Genomic DNA, 20,000 nt, shown 5'->3' with positions numbered 1-20,000 from the left:
CTAGCCAATTACAGAGCCACACCCCACCCAAGTACTGGGAAGAGCCCTTATCAGTTATGCATGAACAGAACTGTAAGGATTAAACTCCCTACCACCATGGAAACCACTCCTGACACGGAAGCCATGCAGAAGGACAAGGATTCAAAGGCAAAGATGAAAGCCTACGCTGACCAGAAACCACAGGTTAAGCTACACAACCTGAATGCAGGAGATATCACACTGGTGAAACAGAGAAGGCTTAACAAAGCCAGTCCACATTTCAAACCTGTACCATACACAATCCTAGATGTCAAAGGTTCCATGATCACCACCAGGCAAGCAACTGATCAGAAAGAAGTCACCCGCAATAGCTCCCATTTCAAGAAGCTACCCGACCTACCAAGAAGTACCGTACCTGACACCAAACCAGCACCCGCCGATGAGCAAGTGCCACTCAACTTCGAAGGACTGGAGGTCTGTCAACCCGCATCAACCTCAGCACCCCAAGAGGAATCTAGTCAGGCACACCCAAGCGAAACTAATGGTAATCAAGACAACGCAACGCTTGCAGCAGCAGATCAACCTGCCCCCTCACCACCCTATTCTCCCGCAGTGGTAGACTAATCAAGAAACCTGGCTGCATAAAACACTATGTGATGACTTAAAAAACTCTGCTAATTATTAGAACCTTTGTAGCCAAGTTAATATATTTTATATAGCCATTCGTTTTCATACTGCAGGGGATTGCATGATTCCGTTGTTTTCATCGTTTTGCTGTTAGCATTGTCTTTGTTTTTTCCCACCATGATTTTAATTATTGTTTGTAACTACGCAGTGAGAGATGTAATGTTGATACGTGTAGGTCAGTGGTGTCACATACGGGACTCACATTTTTTAATTAGTTTTCCGAAGTGCATGTTGTTGTTCGGATCATCATGGTTGCTGATGATTAAAAGTTGTGTTACTGAAACACTGGACTAATCTATTGGCGTGGACATAATACAAAGCTGAGGTGATTTCAGCAAAGAGCGAACGTGCTTAAAAGCATGTGCTTGAAATGATTGACATCAGAAACAATCGAAAAAATTCCTAACCTAGCTCCCATTAAATGAGGCAAACTTGACTACAAATCGTGTGAGAAACTTGTCATGGTCGCTATTAAATACTCTGAAAATGATAAAGGAAAAAGAACAAACCTCTTTGTCCATCCAGGCCTTTTTGTGTACAGAAGCCTGCATTCTCCTGGGCACCTCAATTCGCAGCTGACAAACGCCTTCGCGAATGAACGAACGTTGTAGTGACCCATCAAGGCACGTTTGGCAGTCATCTTGGCAGTCATCTTTAACTCGCTGGAGAACAAGATGCTGTTGGTTTTTCCATTTACGGACCATTGATTCGTATATGCCGTATTCGCAAGCAATTTCATGATTGTTGTTCACGGCTTCCGCTTCTGCTACGGTCTTCAACTTGAAGTTTAGATCATAGGAATGACGACGAGTGCTTGGCATAATTACTGAAAATTTACAGTACGCTGAATGAATGCTCGAAGATTAAGATGAGTTTTGCAAATGATGAATGAAAGATCTGTCAGATGAGTATCGATTATAAATGGAAAAACGGGTCAACTAGTAGTCATAACTTAAAACAGTTTCCTGAGAAGGACGACTAGTGAATTGAAAAGTGTGACTTTTATGCTATTGTCCATGTGTGACTTTTGCTATTGTTTGTAATGTGTGACTGTGCTTTTGTTTTGAGAATGAAAGCACCGTAATTAGTAACTTTTGGAAGCAAATTGTTGTAAGTACAGGGAACGTGGTCAACAAAATTTCCCGTAATTCTGGGTGCACCTTATAACAGGTTACTTAGGTGAAATTTTCATTTTGCTTGTCACAATTGTCTTTGAAAGTTTAGGGTGCATGTTATAACCGAGTGCACCTTATAAGTGAATAAATACGGTAATTTTATTCACTTCTTCAATTCACAAGTTTGCTCACAGAGCACTTTGATTCTATACAATATTGTTAGTTGTCATTTTTCCACTTTTATCCATTGAAGGCTGTAGTCTGATAGCTGAAGGCTCGAAAGTTTCTTACTATTATTTGTAACCATTTTTAATAGTAACTTAATTAAGTATTTTATTGTAAATAATATCGTATTTTAGCATTTTATTGTAAATAATATACTTTTAGCATTCTAATTATTTTAAGCTGAGGGCCCCAAGTTTATCAGTAACTTAAGTTACTGTCACGGGTCACCCTCATTAAATAAAGTCTTTCACTTCACTTCACTTCACTATATATAATTATAGCCAGTGAACATTTTTACAACTTTTTTGTTTTATCCTGGCTGTGGTTCTTTTATTTTTAAATATCTGATAAGTATTTGGAAGCAACATAGTCTGCTGAAAATGTGGTGAGTGAGGAGCTGATGAGGTACTTCTCTGGGAAGAGAGAAAAAAGGTGCAGGTGGCAACCATTGAAGAAACCTGTACCAAAGGGACACATGTTCGTAGACAGGGAAATGGGATTGTTCAACCAAGGACAAGTGTTAATGATGACAGGGCAATGAAACTCGCAAGAAAGGTGGCTCACCACTGAATGTCCGAGGTGAGATTAATACTGCGAGTTTCAGTTTGGTCTTGTAATGCTTTCAGCAAACCATTGAAAAAGATTCATGCTGTTCCTGTGTTACTGACATTGTCATGTTGACAGCGTCCAGAAGAACCCCGAAAAATGTCATCTTACTGCTGGGTGGGCAGTCCTTGTCAGGCAAGGCTTGTAAAACAAGGAATTGAAAAAGCTGGTTAAGGGAGGAAAACGCTTGAGTGGAGGAGGATGGGTGTTCAGTGCTGCCGAAATCATCTGTGTAGTTGGTTCAATACCATCTATAACCAACACCAGCCAGTGGTCAGAATGGAACTTGAACCTGTGACCATTTGGAAAAGCACACAAGAAACCAGTTTTCTTGGCTTGGCATCTAGATTCTTTACTCAATCAATGAAAAAGCTTCTTTATATCTCACTGCATGTAATGTCCAATCAGAGAACAGGTTCAATTTCTGAATGGATTTGCAGCGTGGAACTGAGGCTCTTTGCTTGGGCCACCAGAGGTATTTTGTCTGTCCTTCCTTGAAGTATCGACATGAAGAAGGGTGCTGCAAACCTTACTGGCATTGAACTATCCAGCTGTTTGAACTGTCAAGTGGTTGACTATAAACTCCCAAGATACAATAATTATTAATGAGACTGTTAATACCCTGGGTTGTTTCAACCCTACCCTTCAGGATGTTGAGGCTAATCCTCAACAATTGTTCTTTATTTTAACCCCATTCCATTCCACGTTCTTTGTATCCCAGAATGCTGCACATGTGCTTGTTGAGTTGTGTAAAAACGTGTTTGAGGACCATGTGCTCTCACTTGTGTTGTTTATGGCGGTGGTCTCATCATCAGTGCAACCTACATAGGTTAACCCAAGATGAGACATTGTGTATCATGTGTTGTAAACATGGTGACTTACAATTAAAGTTGCATATCCCTGTCCTTGCTGTCCCCTGGACATTTGTAAAAGCCATTTGAGTCTGTGCCTTTGGTGGAATTTGTGCTTTATTGTGGTTGTGAAGCGGCAACCCTAAAAGCTGGAATGATGGAACGGAGTGGCGGAACGTGGAACGGCGAAAAATCACCCCAAATCCTAAAAGACGGAATCGTGGAATGGCGGATTGGCAGAAAATGATCCCAAATCCTAAAAGACGGAATCGTGGAGCAGCCGAATGGTGGAAAATCCCCCAAAATCCTAAAAGATGGAATGATGGAAAATCACCCAATATCCCAAAAGAGGGAACTGTAAATACTGTAAAACAAAGCCGATCTAAAAGGCTAATGCTAAGAGCCACAGATCTGCGAAAAATTGCTAGCTGTCAAATCTGTCATGCACTTGACATGTCCCGGATGTTATGTTTACAGTAATTTTATTCAATTCCCACTGAATTGAAATATATTTCATGGAAGATACTTTTTGAACAATTTTGAACAATAAAGCAAATTCATGACTTTCTGTCTCTTAGGATTTGTGGTGATTGTCCACTGATCTGCAGCTTTTAGAATTTACCTCACTTTGTCTGCACAGCATGACGGAGTGGCACAACCCTTCACTTGGAGATTGTCGATTTTGTCACTTCGACGGCAATATGCGAAAGCTACATGAGAATTGGTAGTAGAAATCTAAAGGATAACAAATTCTTAACAACAAAAGAAATTATTATTTTACACGTGGAGGGGCGTTTCACAAACCTGTGCCTTTTTTCACTTTCTCTAACTCCTCTTTGAATGTTGGGTGATTTCCCATCATTACGTCTTTTAGGATTTGGGGAGATTTTCCGTCATTCCATCTTTTAGGATTTCGGGTGATTTTCCGTCATTCCTTCTTGTAGGATTTCGGGTGATTTTCTGTCATTTTGTCTTTTAAGAGTTTGGGTGATTTTCCATCATTCCCTTTTAGGATTTCATGGGAATTTTCCATCATTCCGTCTTTAAGGTTTTCAGGGGATTTTCCACCATTCTGTCGTTCCACGATTCCGTCTCATAGGATTGGGATCATTTTCCACCATTCCACCATTCTGCAATTCCGTCTTAGGATTTGGGGTCATTTTCCGCCGTTCTGTGATTCTGCCATTCCGCCGTTCTGTCATTCCGGCTTTTAGGGTCACCCGTTGTGAAGTACTTTAAGTGGAAATCAATTTATCTTATCAAGGAATCCTGCCATGTTAAATTTGTGTTTAGGGCAGGAAAAACCCAGCAAAATTTACTTGCCCTGGGCAATCAGACCTCTTGGGCAAGCGAAAATGGAAGTTTGGTGGTCCAATGGACAAGTTTAATTAGCCCCTGTAGTCTTGTTAGTTGTCAAGGCATAAACATTGCACTCCTGTTGGGCAAGTAATATTTTAATGGGAACAATGAAAACTGAAATTCACTGGATTTCGAAACTGAAACTGGATTTCAAAATTTTTTCCTGCCCTGGTGTTATAATGCACCAAGGAATAGTGTTTGAAAGATTAGAAGCACTGGACAGATCCTGCAGAGGGCATTTATCATCAATTCATGCACTGATTTCTAATGTTTATTTACTAGTAAGCAGAAATAGCACAAAGAGTTAATGCAAGTACAGTGGAACCTCGATTTAACGAACCTCTATTCAACGAAGTCCTCGATATAATGAATGATATTCTATGTTCCGGCCAAAGTTACAGTAAAATGTATGGAATAGAACCTTGATATAAAGAATTCTCCAATATAACGAACATAATCCGGAAGCCCAAATGTAAAATCTACCTCGATATAACGAATTATAATGTTTCCTTGTTTACATAGACAATTTTCTGTATAACCTCCATGCTGCAACATTTTTAAATCGCTACTCTGAAAGTGTTGCACTTTAGTAAACAAAAGCTGCATGTCTGCTCAAAAGTGAAAATAATTGATACTGAAAGCTACCATGCTTAATGAACTGCATCTCAAAACGCGGCACCTCCTTGGGTGACAAAAATTGCATTGAATTGTGTGACAGAAGTCATCTGTGTTACAAATCAATCATTAACTATGACCTTGATATAACGAACATTTTGGTCGTTTCCCCTCAAATTCGTTATATCGAGGTTTCCGATATAATGAAACCTCGATTTAACGAACAAATTTGGCCAGTTCCCAGCGACTTCATTAAATCGAGGTTCATTAAATCAAACATAAACACCATATTCCAAAATCATCCTCAAACTAGGCATCCTTGGCTTTGATGAAATTGAAATGACAGCCGATACCGAGCTGGTATAGTTCGAATTGATGTTTCCATACTCATGGCTAATATCGATCTTTATCTAACAAACAATGACTTGTTCAGTGTGTGGTGCAACCCAAACTGATAGTTCAAGCCAAGAAATACTGGCTTGTGATTTACTTGTGTAATATATACATGAAAAAATTACTTGATTCTGATTGGCTGAGAGCAGTGCAAAAAGTGTAACACCAGTACAAATTACACATCGTAATTCTAGATTATGATTGGCTGAAAGAAAGTAGGAAATTTTCTAAGCGAATGATATGGAAAATAGTGACAAAAATTTAGTGCGGAAACTCTGAAAAAAGTTTTCTCAAATCAAAAAAATTTGCTTCCAGAAAGATCTTATGGCATTTCCTCCCACCTGAATTTTTCATGTTTATATTATTAATAAGTAAATATATGGTTTTTCTTGTTCAATTTGGAATTAATTAGCACTTGTGAGTTTTTATAAAAGGTGAAATTACACTCGCCGAAGTGGGTCATGCAATTTCAGCTTTTTGAAAAACTCACTCATGCAAATTAATTTCAAATTGAACTCGAAACCATATGATTACCTATATGTACTTGTGAAATACTTGTGGTGTAACCCGAAACGAAATCGTATTAGCTTTAGCACAAACCACAAACAGCTTTCACAAGTTTCTCACAAGTATCTCACAAGTATCTCACAAGCCAGTATTTCTCGGTTTGAACTGTCAGTTCAAGTTGCACCACACACTGAAAGAGTCATTGTTTGTTAGATAAAGATGGATATTAGCCACCATAATCCAACTGGGCTATGCCAATCACATAATTTTGTGTTTAATTATTTGATCTAAAGAAAGCAATACACATTTACATTGAAGACCAAGACGATCAGTACATACACACATGAGGTCAATTTACAGCTGCATGTGATGTAAGTTACAGTGTAAAGAACTTACTTCTTTGACAGTATCCAGTCAGATTATTTTTAGTAAATACAGGTCAGCAAACGGATAAAAGATGTTCAGAAGAGAGGTCAGCAAAACATATTCTCCATGAATAAACTGCAAAGCTTTGTAAATCGAGCACAAAGGTTGGCCTTTCTCACATGGCTTATTATTACTTAAATTTTAATCAAAATTCAATAAAGGAAATATTAGTCTTTTGTTCATTGTATTAACGAAACATTGACCGACATTCGACTGATATATCATTGTCTGATAGTTGGCAAGTATGCCACTGACAGTATCACGTTCAATATGTCAACCAACACTTTGAGCATCATTAAGTGGACTATTGGTTGATGCTTGTTTGAGTTTCGAGTGATACAGTTTTTATTGACCGATACTTACTCGATCAAAAAATGACCAATACCCAGTCAAGTATCCACCAATATATTGGTTGAGGCCTCCACAAGATACATGATCCAACTTTTGGGAACCCTCATATTTGTTACTTTTAAGAACCCTATAGCCCTTGACAGAAGGTTGAACCCTGTTTAGGGAGACCGAATGCCAGCTTTTGCCACTAGCATTTCTGGGATGGTTTGGATACTAAATGTGAGCTATGATTGATTGATGGTTTCCAAAGGCAACCATCAACCAATCATAGCTCACATTGGTTACCCAAACCATCCCAAGTTAATCTTCCCAAAGTTTCTGTCAACAGCAATTAGTTAAACATGATTTTTGAGGTCTTGGTGTTCATGGGAATGGAGCAACAATGTGCAATCCCAGAAAATGCCCACACCTCCACCCCCCACCCTGCCCACCCCCACAGAGAGAGAGAGGACTATCTGACCTCTGTCCACCCTCTGGAATTTCCACTCCCCATGAGGAATATAGCTATCTCTTATCACACAAGTGCTCAAGAATAGTTATATTTATTGACACTTAGCCCTTGCTATTTTGAACTGTTGTTTCTCTTGAGGGCTCAAATTAACAGGGTTCAACTGTACCAATATTTTATACCCTACAAGCATTATCCAAATTAGCTGTTACATTGGTAATAGTTCAGGTAAGGCTATCATTGTAATGCATTTCCATCAAGTCCAATAACATGCAGAAAAACTGCAAAGAATTTATGACTAGCATGTTCCACTTTTTTCGTGATATTATGCTGTTCAGAAAGTAGTTTCTTAAAAGAGAAGGTCACTCCAAAAACTGTATTTTTTTCCATCACCAATAAAAAGTTCACATTTAGTTGAGTTACTCACCATTGTTTTAGCTTCTGAAGTGGATGCGATCCCAAGGGAAAAGAAGTGAAAAGTTTGACACTGGGAGCTGCCATTTTGTAAGGTTCTTGAAGGCCAGGCCACATCTCTGTGATGTCATTCAGTCCGAATTGGCACGAAGCTCAAAGGCTAAAGCTCTCCTTTTCTGTTCTAAATTCGTTTATTCAGTTGTGAGCTAAAATGTTGGGCCCCGGGCTGTAAAACCCAAACCAAAAAGGATAGGGAAAGAGGAGTGACTTTCCTTAATTTGCCTGCAAGGATCAAAAAATTGCCAAAGAAGTGGTTCGAACAGCTATGTGGGGATGAGAGATTCTTGCCAAAACAACTCAAAAATGTCCATGTGTGCAATGAGCATTTCACAGACAACTATTTCAAAACTGAATACTGATTTGAGCTTGTGGGTGGAAACACAAGAAGTAGGTCATTGAAAAATGCTTTCCGACAATTTTTCAACAGAAGGCCCTTGTAAAGGCACACATTGCAAGTGAACAGTGCATCGCAAGGAACGAAAAGAGGCAGCTATCAGTTATACTTTTCATTTTTTAAAAAATATTTTTAGCCGGCAGAACTGTTGTTGACTTGATTTCGTAAATCTTATTTCTGCGCACAAAATTGAAGCTCCTCGCTAGATGGGGACTCAAATTTCAAGAAAAAACCTTGGGGCCAGCTGGCCCCTAAGTTTTCAGGTTTGGTCACCAGCACAAGTATTTTAGTCGCCAAAAATGTTCAACCCTTCAGGCTTAATACATTTTCATGAAAAGATGCTAAAACGGCGTAAATCACGGGTTTTGCATGTAGATATCAGTTTGCCGCTTTTTTCTATAATAACAAGGAAAATGGCTGAATGAAATTCTATTCTTCATTTACCAGTCTGACCAGTATTTATAAAAAAGCTTCCATGTTGCAAGCTTTGATTCACTATTTTTCATAGACTGGGGCAAGGTTTTTTGTGTTTTTGTGTTCATTGATGCATAGCAACTGCACACATTTTTTTTTGGTGAATTTATTAAATTTCTTAGGGTACCATGGGAACTTCAAATGCCCTGCAGATTTCTTTAAAATAACATGTGAGACTTACCCGCTTCGGTTTTCTTTTACTGAAAAAGCATTTTTTCGATTTATAAATCTTTTGTGTGAGCCGAAAACTTAGAGCGTGTTTAATAATCGGCCTTGACAGCCAGGGATGAGTTAAAATACTTACAAATTTTAAATGTTGTCTAATTTGATTTGAAATACATTGGAAGAAGTAGTTAATTGTACATCAGTCCTATCTATATATCGACAATTACTGATAACAAGTCCTGATAGTGAAATCCCATATCCGCATGTAAATAATATTTTGTCTGAAATGTGTTGCAATTTGTTTTCAATTTTGTCAACACAATTCATCATTAATTAAGGACGTTTTTTTTCATTCACATCATTTTTGGGAATTACAGTTGCTAATGAAAGCAGTGCTACTGTAAAAAAATGAAGCTGTAATCTTACTGCATGCTTTGTCGAGTAACGATGCCAGTAAACATGACACATGCGATACGAAAAACACACTTGCAGAGTCAATTTTCCTTCTGCTGGTTTATGCATGTAAAAGTTGTATATACTTTTTTCTTGTATCCAAAATTTATTACATATGCTTAGCTTTCCAACAATACAAATTACAATTCTCACAAAAAATCTTAGGTACTGATAAGGAATGTCGTCAATATCACATTTCACGTCAAAGATGTCGATTTCACTTTGCATCTTACATGTAAAGTCATTGCGTATTTCACAAGAGTCCACGTAGTCCATAATTAAGTGTAAAGTAACCTAGGCAAACATGTACGAGCACGAGCAAGAAGTATCCAAATCTCATATGTAAAAACACAGACTTGTGAGGTGGAAAGCATCTGCCCAATTTAAACACACCTTTGAAAACTCATCAGTTTCTGATTCCAGAACTCCCTCCGCATTGAACCGCCAGTAACAGAAAAATGAAGAGAAATCAGATCAAAAGCACTAAACTGGGGATTTATTTAAGCCACCAGTTCAATTCTGAGAGCAATTTACAATTAAAAATAAAGCTCCTCTTCCACTAACTGCGTCCATTGTAATTGTACCGCAAAATGTACCTTCCATCTTTGTGACCTACTCCGGCTGTTCTCAGCAACAAACACATTGTCTTTGTGTCGGTATGGTTGTACATCTCTCACAAGTACACCTCAAAGCATTTTCCAACTGATCATTCAATTCAACTTGATTATTATCTCCCGTGGAATCACTAGCACTTTCTGGCTTCAAGAGCAGCCATACTAAAGCTCAAAAGAACAAACACGCTCTCGGACGGAATGACATCATGGAGATGCGGCCTGGCCTTCAAGATCCTTTCAAAATGGCGGCTCCCAGTGTCGAACTTTTCACTTCTTTTTCACTGGGATCGCATCCACTTCAGAAGCTAAAACAACAGCGAGTAACTCAACTCAATGTGAACTTTTTATTGGTGATGGAAAAAATACACGGTTTTTGGAGTGACCTTCTCCTTTAAGTTTTTTAAGTGATGACGTATGGTGTGATGTCATCGCTTTATGCTGGCGTGCTAAATTCCTTTGGATAGTGATTTCGTTGCGCTTATGTCCGTCGCACTTTTGTCGTGCACTTTTTATCCCTTTGTGGAAGCGAAATGCACTCTGGGAGTTGCTGGTCGTAGGTTCAGCGGAGTGCTTTTAATTCTAGCTTTTAAAAGAAGATTTAGGGGGTGTATTTTGGTTTATGCAGTATCAGATAAATTTGCATTCACAGGCAAACTCATAATAAGAACATGTCCTCCATACATACAAGTTTAGATGGACAAGTAAGTCGCACAGGTGATAGGTGAAGGCTTTGCGGCTTTCCTTTGCTGTTTGAAGGATCAGCGGAGGGCTTTTAATCGATATGACAAGTATACAGTTAAAACAACAAATTGATTTTCAGTGAGGTAATTAGCGTTGCCAAATATCCTTAAAGATAATAAGGCGTCGATTTCAGAGAGAGAAACTTGTACTTTGCGGCTTTCCTTTGCTGTTTGTAGGATCAGTGAAGTGCTTTTAATTTCAGCTTTTAAATGAAGATTTGGGAGTGGATTTTGTTTAAGCGATGACGTAGTCAGAGCTTATATGTTGGCAGGCATCGCATTCTTTTGGATAGGCAGCGTAGAGCTTTTGTCGTGCTGCGCTTATGTCGCGCACGATTCGCCGCTCTGGAAGGGAAATACAGTCTGGGAGGTAGTAAATAAGCGCTGTGTGAGCATTGTATGAGCACTGAAATATCTGAACTGAACTTATGTGTGTGGGATACGCGATAGGTCAAGGTTCTACATTAAATTTACGTACATGTATTGGTTAGCATTGTTTAGGTAAATATAAAGTAAATATATCTGGGCTGAAATAGTGGTGAAATTGTACTAGAAGAAGAGCATTGTGTGTGTGGGACACGCGATAGGTCAAGGGTCTACATGAAATTTACGTATTGGTGAGCAAACATATTTGTGGGCTGAAATATTTGTGAAATTGAACTAGAATTGGAGAAAAGCATTGAAGAAGTTCACTGTGAAAGCAGTTGAGATAGAAGAAAGCAATGGAGAAAAGTGTACATAATGAAAAGGTGAGCTAGCTGGAGTTTTTTTCTTGATCAGAATTTGTTAATGTAGCTTGGATTATGGTGTCTTAAGTAGAAACAGAGCGGCAGTTGGGTTACACAACATTTATATTTGAAACCAGTTGAGATAGCAGGAAGCAATGGGGAATAGTGTAATGAAAAGGTGAGCTAGCTGAAGGTTTTGCTTTGATCAGAATTGGTTACTATAGCTTAGATTATGGTCTCTTTAATGGAAAACAGAGCAGCCGTTCGGTTACACAACATTTACATGAAAGCCAAAAATACTCAAGTGATGTGAGAGGGAAGTTCTGGTTTATGCTATTGTTTATATTTTACCTGGAGGCAATGCAATGTATCTTTCAACTTTAAAAAAAAGTAGTTTGCTGAAGAACTAATCCTTTTGCTGTAATGAAAACAGCTTATAACTGTCACACATGATAAGAGCACAAATTAGGTTTGGCTTGTGAAAAACAACCAGAAGAGTCCGGAAGACGTGATTTAACCACAGGATTTTCAGCTGAAAACCATTCACAATGGAAAACAGGTTATTTTTGTAATAAAACAGAAGGTTTACAGTAGTGACAATGAATTCAAGTTACAATTTATTTGCAGTTTTTAGTTTTTTGTAAAGTTTTACAAATGTGGTATTTTACATTTTCTCTCTACGGAAGAGTGGTTGTGATTAAACAATAGATAATGGTTTTGTCAGTGGTAAATCAATAGGAAGGTTCATTAAAAACAGGTATAAGGTTAAAACAACAAATTAATTTCCGGTGAGGTAATTAGCATTGCCAGATGTCTGTTATTTCAAGATAAGGTGTTGATTTCAGAGAGAAACGGTGAAAATACTGTTTGTTGTTTTCAAGTTTGCGTATGTTGTTGATGTACTTTAAACAACACGTTTCACTTTATCTGGAGAGATGCAAGTTTATTCATTTCTTTGCAGCTTCTAGGATCAGCAGAAAGAGTTTATTTGCCATCTTTGGTTTCGGGGAACTAGGAACTTATCCTTTGCGGCTGTCTTTTGCAGTTTGTAGGATCCGCAGAGTGTCTTTAGTTTCAGCGTTTAGAAGAAGATTTTTATTGTGGATTGTGCTTTATGCAATATCGGAGAAATTTGCGCTCACCGGCAAACTGATAATATGAACACATCATCTATACATACAACTTTAGATCTACAAGCAAGTTGCACACGCGATAGGTCAAGGGTCAACAATAAATTTACGTATTGGGGAGCACTGTTTAGCCTGGACTTTTTGCGGTCTTAAGGTGAATTCAGTTGAATGAGTACTGCCAGAACAGTGTATAAGTACTGAAATATCTGAACTTATCTGTGAAACATGAAATAAACTGTATTGGTGAAAGTCTGGATCCACCACTGGATTTCTCTCAGGGCTTTCTATCACAATATTCTTTTACATTGTTTTATTTCTTAAAGATTTTTAAGTCTCACTGCCAGTCACTTCAAAAAGTAAACAAAAGGGAAAAAGGTGAATTGCATTATTCAGTTCAAAGAGGAACAATTGAACAAAGGGAACATTAGTAAGCTTGGACTTTCAAAACCCAACTATGCAAAGCTACTTACAACACAGCTACTTCCTACAGATGTTGTATCTTACTTTTACTTTTGATTAAGCTTAACCATCAGCCTGTCTGTTTATGTTCCAATTTTTTTGGAACAATTTTAGAAATAGCACATACACGTCATCGCCTCTGCATGCATTGCATGCCATTTATTTGAAAACGAAATCCTGGGGACACAAGTGTATCATCACTGTACTAGCCAGGGATGCATTTTTTCAGTCTCCAAAGTTCAGTTCTCTATCAAAGTAGTGGAGGCTCTAACTCATTGTAGCTGGGGAAATTCCCAGAGCCCTTAGTGACAATCCTGATCTCAAATTCTTACATTTTGCACATCACCAGGACTGTTTCTGATAATTTTTGCGACATTGTTCCACATGTACGTGTATATTTAACAATAATTATTTGCCAAAGACAAAGAGAACGAGGATTGGTGACATTGGTCACCAATGTTCACTGAGCCTGAGGCGAATAATTGTTTTAGTATAATTTCAGAGCTGATCAAAGAGAATTACACGGACTAAAACATGAAAACAGACGCAATTGTTCATTTGCCTACACATATGCAGCATAGTTTTAATAATAAGCTTACATGTACATCGATCGTGAATCAGTTTACTCATCGAGTTTGGCAGTAAAACAAACAAGCAAAACACTTAGTGAAAAAATCAATTCATCTGGTACCTTTGTTTTATTGTTGTTGACTTCATTCACAGTTGTCATCATCGTCTAAGAATGAGTAGTTTGAGTTTGAAGAAAAATAAATCCGAAGTGCAGTAGCTCTCATAAGCTTTAAATTCTATTTATCATTATTGCAGCAGCTGTGATTGTTTTGGGACTTAAAGGGGGCATTGTTTCTGTTCTTTGTTCTGATCTATTGTCCTCTCAAAGGGCATTGAGCCATTCATGTGAGACCTTACGAGAGCTGCTACCTGACCCAAATAAATTTCTGTCAATCAATCAACATAATCACTGCACTTATGATTTTTCTTGATGCATTGAATACAAGTTCTTGAATGGAGTTTTGGTCCAATGGTAATAGCAGTCATTTTGAAAATTCTCCATCCTTTCAAATATGTACGTATATCCTGCACTTGGAGTGATGTCTTCCAAATAAATGAAAAATTCATTCAGAAACTGTCCGCCATGTTTACTTGCCGAGATGGCAATGGTGGCAAGCTTAGTAACCAAGCTCAAAAATGTTACATTCATGGCTTGGAGTGGTTAATATTTAACAGTTAGAAAACAGCCCTAAGAAAATATGCTCGCCGATATATTTGGTTAAAAATCATGTTTCCATAGCTTGATAGAAACACAGAACTAGCACGAGCTGTTGATGTAATGATGGTGCAAGCAAAGATAATTTACCTTTTGATAATCAAAGTCAACAAGTTGTTTTCCTTTTTTTTTCTCGCAGTGTTTTCTAAAAGAAATAGAAAACATGTTCTCCTTGTTTCTATCGAGTTATAGAAACAGTGGTGAAAGTTTGGGAGAACTCAAAAAAGCTGTGGAAACACTCACCTGTGGCTTGTGTTCCCACAGCATTTCTCGTTCTCCCAAACTTCCACTTGTGTTTCTATAACTCGATAGAAACATGGCGCATGTTTTCTATTTCTTAAATAAAGAAGCCTAAGCCATGTATTACACTGTGACAAACACGATGGGCATTTGAGAACATGAGGGAAATGTAGAAAACACAAGCCACAGACGAGTGCCTTCTACATTTCTCAAGTGTTCTGAAATGTCTGGAGTGTTTTATCACAGTGTAATACATGGCTAATAAAATAGAGGTAATGTGGTGTAAAACAATAAAACAAGCTTTTTCTATGTTTTATACTCTGATAAAACATGGGTTTTTGACCAATCAGAGCGTGCGCAGGGTCCTATCTATATTATAAAATGTCATAAAAGGAATTGCTCAATTTATGCTGTCTCACCTGATTTTTCTCCAAGGTCTCAATTTCTTGGTGCTAATTTAAAAGATCTCAGCTTCTGGGAATGAAATTGGTATGATGTTGCAAGGTCACCATCTCAAGTACTGATTGCTTCCAAGGCTGAGGCCCCTTACTACTGCTGGCAGTTAGTAATATTATGATTGGCTTTTTCTTTTAGGTATCTCATCATCCACCCATCTCAGCTCTTCATGCTGAATCTGACCACTGGGTTTTCTGGCAGGAGTACAAGCTTGATAATAGATTCAGAGGACAGGTATTCCAAAAAGTCTACTTTCTGGTATTTGCCACACAAGAATGTCCTAATAATTAGTTTTTTATAGTCAAGTAATTTACACACGTGTATTTATGTACAGTTTTTCAAGGTTATCCCAACTGGCATTTGTCATGTGAAGTTCAAGTCAGATGGGCATCACTATACATGGAAGAAACCAATCACTACTATTCATAATATTCTTGTTGGCAGTCTTTACGTGGATCAGGTGTGTATCGTGTTTATGTTATTTGAGAAATCAGAGATGGTGTGTATTTCCTCATCTATACAATAATCATCTTTTGCAAAAATGTTCATAAAATTGTACAGAAAGTTCTATAAAATCTTCACACCTTGCATTCACAATGTCGTTAGCACAGGGGCAAATATTACAAAAGGTATGGCTTTCTGTGTGCCTAATAAGCTGTGTTAGGTTTACAATGTATTGTGGTCAAATGTACAAGCACCTTCTTTTTCCCTACTGAGGGTTGTTTTGCTCACTTAAACCATCAAAATCAAGGTTTAACAGACTGTATGCCTCCATACAGATTGTATAGGGACTGCATGTAGGATGCTCCAAAAGTTTAAGTGATAGTCTGTGCTGATCCTAGCAGTATGCAGGATGCCTGTCACATATGAACTCAGTTAAATGACCTTGCTCTCCATAAGTTCTTGTAGCTCAGTGGATAGTGCACCTGCCTGGTGCTCAGTAGGTCATGGATTCCATTCACGCTAGATTTAAAAGTGAATAACTGACATTTGACTTCAGAACATTTCTTTGCATTATAATTAATTTATTATCAATGTAGTGAGCAGTTTCTGTTATATCTTACATGCTCACATGTCCCATGCATGGAACAGTCGTGGTCGCCATTGTAGTTGCAATTGTAACAGGTGTCGAGTTTCTGTTTGCTTCATCAGTTCTAGCAGGTCCATGAATGTTTCATCTAAAAAAGTCGGCGTTGCATTTGTTCTTGTGGAAAACACATTCCAGGTATCTGTTTTGGTCACATAAGCTGTGCGGTGTGTCATAAACTAGTTGTGCTCGTCTTGTCAAAGTCTTGATAGTCCTGGTGTTGTGTGAAGTCGGGTTGTAGGATGATTCGTCAAGAAATCTCTTGCTATATGTCGGTTTTCTGTACACCCTCCTTCGAAGTTCATTGTTGTCGCAGCTTACCGAACAGTCTAGAAAAGGAAGTTTTCTATTTTCTTCAATTTCTTTGGTAAACTGGATGTCAGCGCTCTGTTTGTTAAGGTGGTCATGATGTTGACCGTTACATTTCATGTTCAAAGTTGAATATTTAATTAAGCCTGTCCAGAGATTAATACTGGCATTATGTGCTAATGCTGATATGATAATTACATGTATTGGTGCGTGCAAATAACGAAGGTACAACTGTTGAGGTGCTAATTACAATAGTTGTGCAACACCCTCTCTCTTAGAAAGAATAATCATAAATAAATAAGTATACTAGTATATTAGAGTTCAGTTCATCTTACTTGTGAGTCTACATAACATAGTCTTTGAATCTTGATGGCCATTTACAATTCGGTTGTGAAGGGCAAAGTCCACATTCAATGGCATGAGGTGGTGCACTCTCTAATTCCATGTGTGAACAGTGGAGTCCGCATTCAACAGCTTGAGGTGGTACGCTATCTAATTGCATGTGGGGTTGATGGATCGTTTCTCTCATCAGCTCAGGGTTAGCTGGTTGTCTTTCCTGCTCCTGTTCAGAGTGTGTGGATGCAATTTCAGGCTGTGCTGGGCCATCCCAATGATCTGTTTCTGAGCTTTTTCTGTCTTTCAGTTCATCTTGCTTGTGAGTCTACATAACATAGTCTTTGACTCTTGACACTGCTTATGAATCCTTTGTGAACAGCAAAGTCCACATTCAGTGGCTTGAGGTGCGAAGTTTCTTTTCATGGCTTGTATTACTGCGAAGGCTGATGTATTTCTTAAAGACTCAAGTTCAATATAGTCACTGTAATGGTCCACAAGCACAAGGTAATTACTGCCTTTTAGTTGAAACAAATCTGCACTCACTCTTTCTCATGGCCTAGATGGTATGGCATGTGACTGCATGGGTTGACTGCATCTTTGTGTGCTACTGTCTGCACCTTGGTGTGCTTTGTGTATCTTCTGTAAGAGTTCAGGTGACAGTGATGCGGGAACTATGACTTGATGAGATTTGAAAAGCACTCTATCATGAAAGGCAAAAAGCCATTGTGTGGCAAATTTTGCAACTATTATTGCCAAAACTTTGTTGTTATTGTTGTTTTTTCCAAAACAATCAACAAATTTAATTAATTACAGTTTCTGAATGACAATTACGAGCTCCCTTAGACTGAAAACCTACTTTAATGGAAGTTTATAACTTTCAGTGTCCATTTTGACGAATATTTTGGTGATTTGTCTTCAACATCTGCTCAAGATCTGTGTGATACCGAGTCCAGCAAAACATAAACAAACAAAAACCACACAAAAACAAATTCAGAGCCATCTCAAGAAGGTAGATGTTTCCAGGTTTTCGGTAGTTTCAAACAAAGCAACACAAGAACTCAACTCTGTCACTGTGAATAAACATAGTCAAAATATGCCCCGCTCCACAAAACAGTGAATGAACGAATGTCTTCTGAAGCTGGTGCCAGTCCCGCTATCTTGAAAATATCTTGAAACAAATGGCGCCACAAGAATTTGAAGGTCCTAATTAAGTTCCACGGTGAGGTCACAAAAAGAAAGGGACATGATTATGAGCTGGAATCCCTTAAAATCATGCAGAGCACCGCCGAATGGTCTTTAAAAGAAAAGAACTATCTACTGGGCATCGTGCACTCGAGGGAGTTTTACAACTCAAAAGAAATCCATCGTGGAATTACACAGGATGCACCTTGAAATTCCTTCTCTAAAGACTACGAAAAGTCTCAGAACTGCTTGTTACTTTGTCGTGCTTGAATGAGTTTTCGCCGCATGACATTGTTTTGCATACTAAATAGCCGTAAAGGCGTTTCCGGTTCTGCTATATTTCAACAAACCAGCTAATTGAACAATACACCAAAATCTAAAATTTAAGGTGATAAAATGGTGCGATTTCAGAATGGATCTAATAAAGTGGCAATTGAACTTCGTGTCATGCAATTTTGTTGTGAAATCATACTTCTGATTTCAAATCGAACTCGTGCTGTATGCTCATTCGATTTTGAAATCACATGTATGATTTCAGACCGAATTGCACTCCACTCAGTTCAGTTACCATTATTACTCAATGATAATGATAATGATAATGATAATAATAACAGTAATTGTAATAATAATTGATTTTTGGTGACATTTGTTTTCAAGCACATTCAGAAAAGAAACCTTGAAAAAACGATCTTCAAGAACATCTCTCTCTATCTTTCCTTCAGAAATTCCTTCTTTTGAACTCCTCCCCCTTCCCCTCCCCCTTTTATAATTTTCCAGTGATCTTCCATGAGGTATGTGTGTGTTTTCTGGAACCAAGTTCCACAGTAGAGTTTGAGTAGCTGTGTAAGCAATGTTCATAATGTTAACACCTGACAATTGGATTTGCGGTTATTTCCAAGATTTTTATTGCATGTTGATCTTTTTGTTCACTCCATGTGATTATTCTGCAAATAATCAAGATTTACTTATCTATCAACTTTGTAGGAAGGAGATGTGGTGGTAATGAATCACTTTACAAGAGAACAGTGTATTCTACACTTTCAACCTGTCAGAAAAGTTCAGGACAACTTCAGAAGGCTGAAAGGTATTTTTAATGGTACAAACAACAATGTTTGAAGTAATTCAAAAAAAAAATTGAGAACAGGATATTTAAAGTAAACAAAATTTCTGTAAACTCTTAAGGCTCAGACGAAATTCAAGCAAACCGTTTAAGTGGTGTTTTGAAGAAGTTCTGAAATTTACAGTAGATCGTTAGAGCACAAAGATGGGCAACCTTTGATCTGTTAAAAAAGTTAAGTAAACTATGGTTGTATGGCCTTCCACTACCAGTGGAAAGACATTGATGTACATTATATTTGAAGATAATTATATGCTATGTTTCATAATTCATGCGTGTGTATTTTTTTCAGTTGAACATGTGACTAACACAATCCATCTGAAAAATAGGTCTGCAATGCCTACTTGTGGGCTTATGCTTGGTTCGATTCCATTCGGTTTGAGTGTTGTATTTAAATGTCAGTATCTGGGAGTTCAATTGCTGCAAGTGAGAAGGCAATCATGGGAAAAATAAAGGTGTAGATATAAGTGAATTAAGTAGCATTGATTGTTTGATTTTTAGTATCAACATAGACAAGTCATTAAAAATTTTAAGTGGAAAATGTTTTGCAGAATACTGTTTACTTAGTTACTTTATCCTCTAATAATAATTCTTTATTTACCTCTTAGTCCCTATGGGACATGACACAACAAGGCTCTTCATTTAATCCCTATTTTATGCAGCATGTTGTGCCTTGTCCCTTGTGAGTTTTACCTCTCTGAGCTCGGCACTGTTTGCACATGTCAAGTGAACTTGTACATGTAGTGTCAAGATGGTTTGCTGCAGTAATGACTAAGCCTTTTACATAACACCATC

General features: G+C 38.0%; 2 protein-coding genes across 3 annotated transcripts in view; one reads left to right on the top strand and one right to left on the bottom strand.

The window, feature by feature from the left end:
* The window catches only part of LOC145482671 (endothelin-converting enzyme 1-like), a 434,574-nt gene that overhangs the window by 24,537 nt on the left and 390,037 nt on the right, over positions 1-20,000 (bottom strand). The gene's annotated exons all lie outside the window — the stretch shown is intronic.
* LOC145482693 (oxysterol-binding protein 2-like) overlaps positions 1-20,000 on the top strand; it is a 157,658-nt gene that overhangs the window by 66,259 nt on the left and 71,399 nt on the right. For both annotated transcript variants that reach the window (XM_081461332.1, XM_081461333.1), the window contains 3 exons: positions 15,313-15,408; positions 15,509-15,634; positions 19,073-19,172. In XM_081461332.1, the coding sequence (XP_081317458.1) occupies positions 15,313-15,408; positions 15,509-15,634; positions 19,073-19,172 (322 nt within the window). The remainder of the gene's footprint in view (positions 1-15,312; positions 15,409-15,508; positions 15,635-19,072; positions 19,173-20,000) is intronic.

The sequence above is a fragment of the Orbicella franksi genome, chromosome 3 (genome assembly GCF_964199315.1).
Source record: "Orbicella franksi chromosome 3, jaOrbFran1.1, whole genome shotgun sequence".
NCBI lineage: Eukaryota > Metazoa > Cnidaria > Anthozoa > Scleractinia > Merulinidae > Orbicella > Orbicella franksi.
Note: the sequence above shows the minus strand (reverse complement) of the source record. Positions and strands in the feature narration are given on the sequence as shown.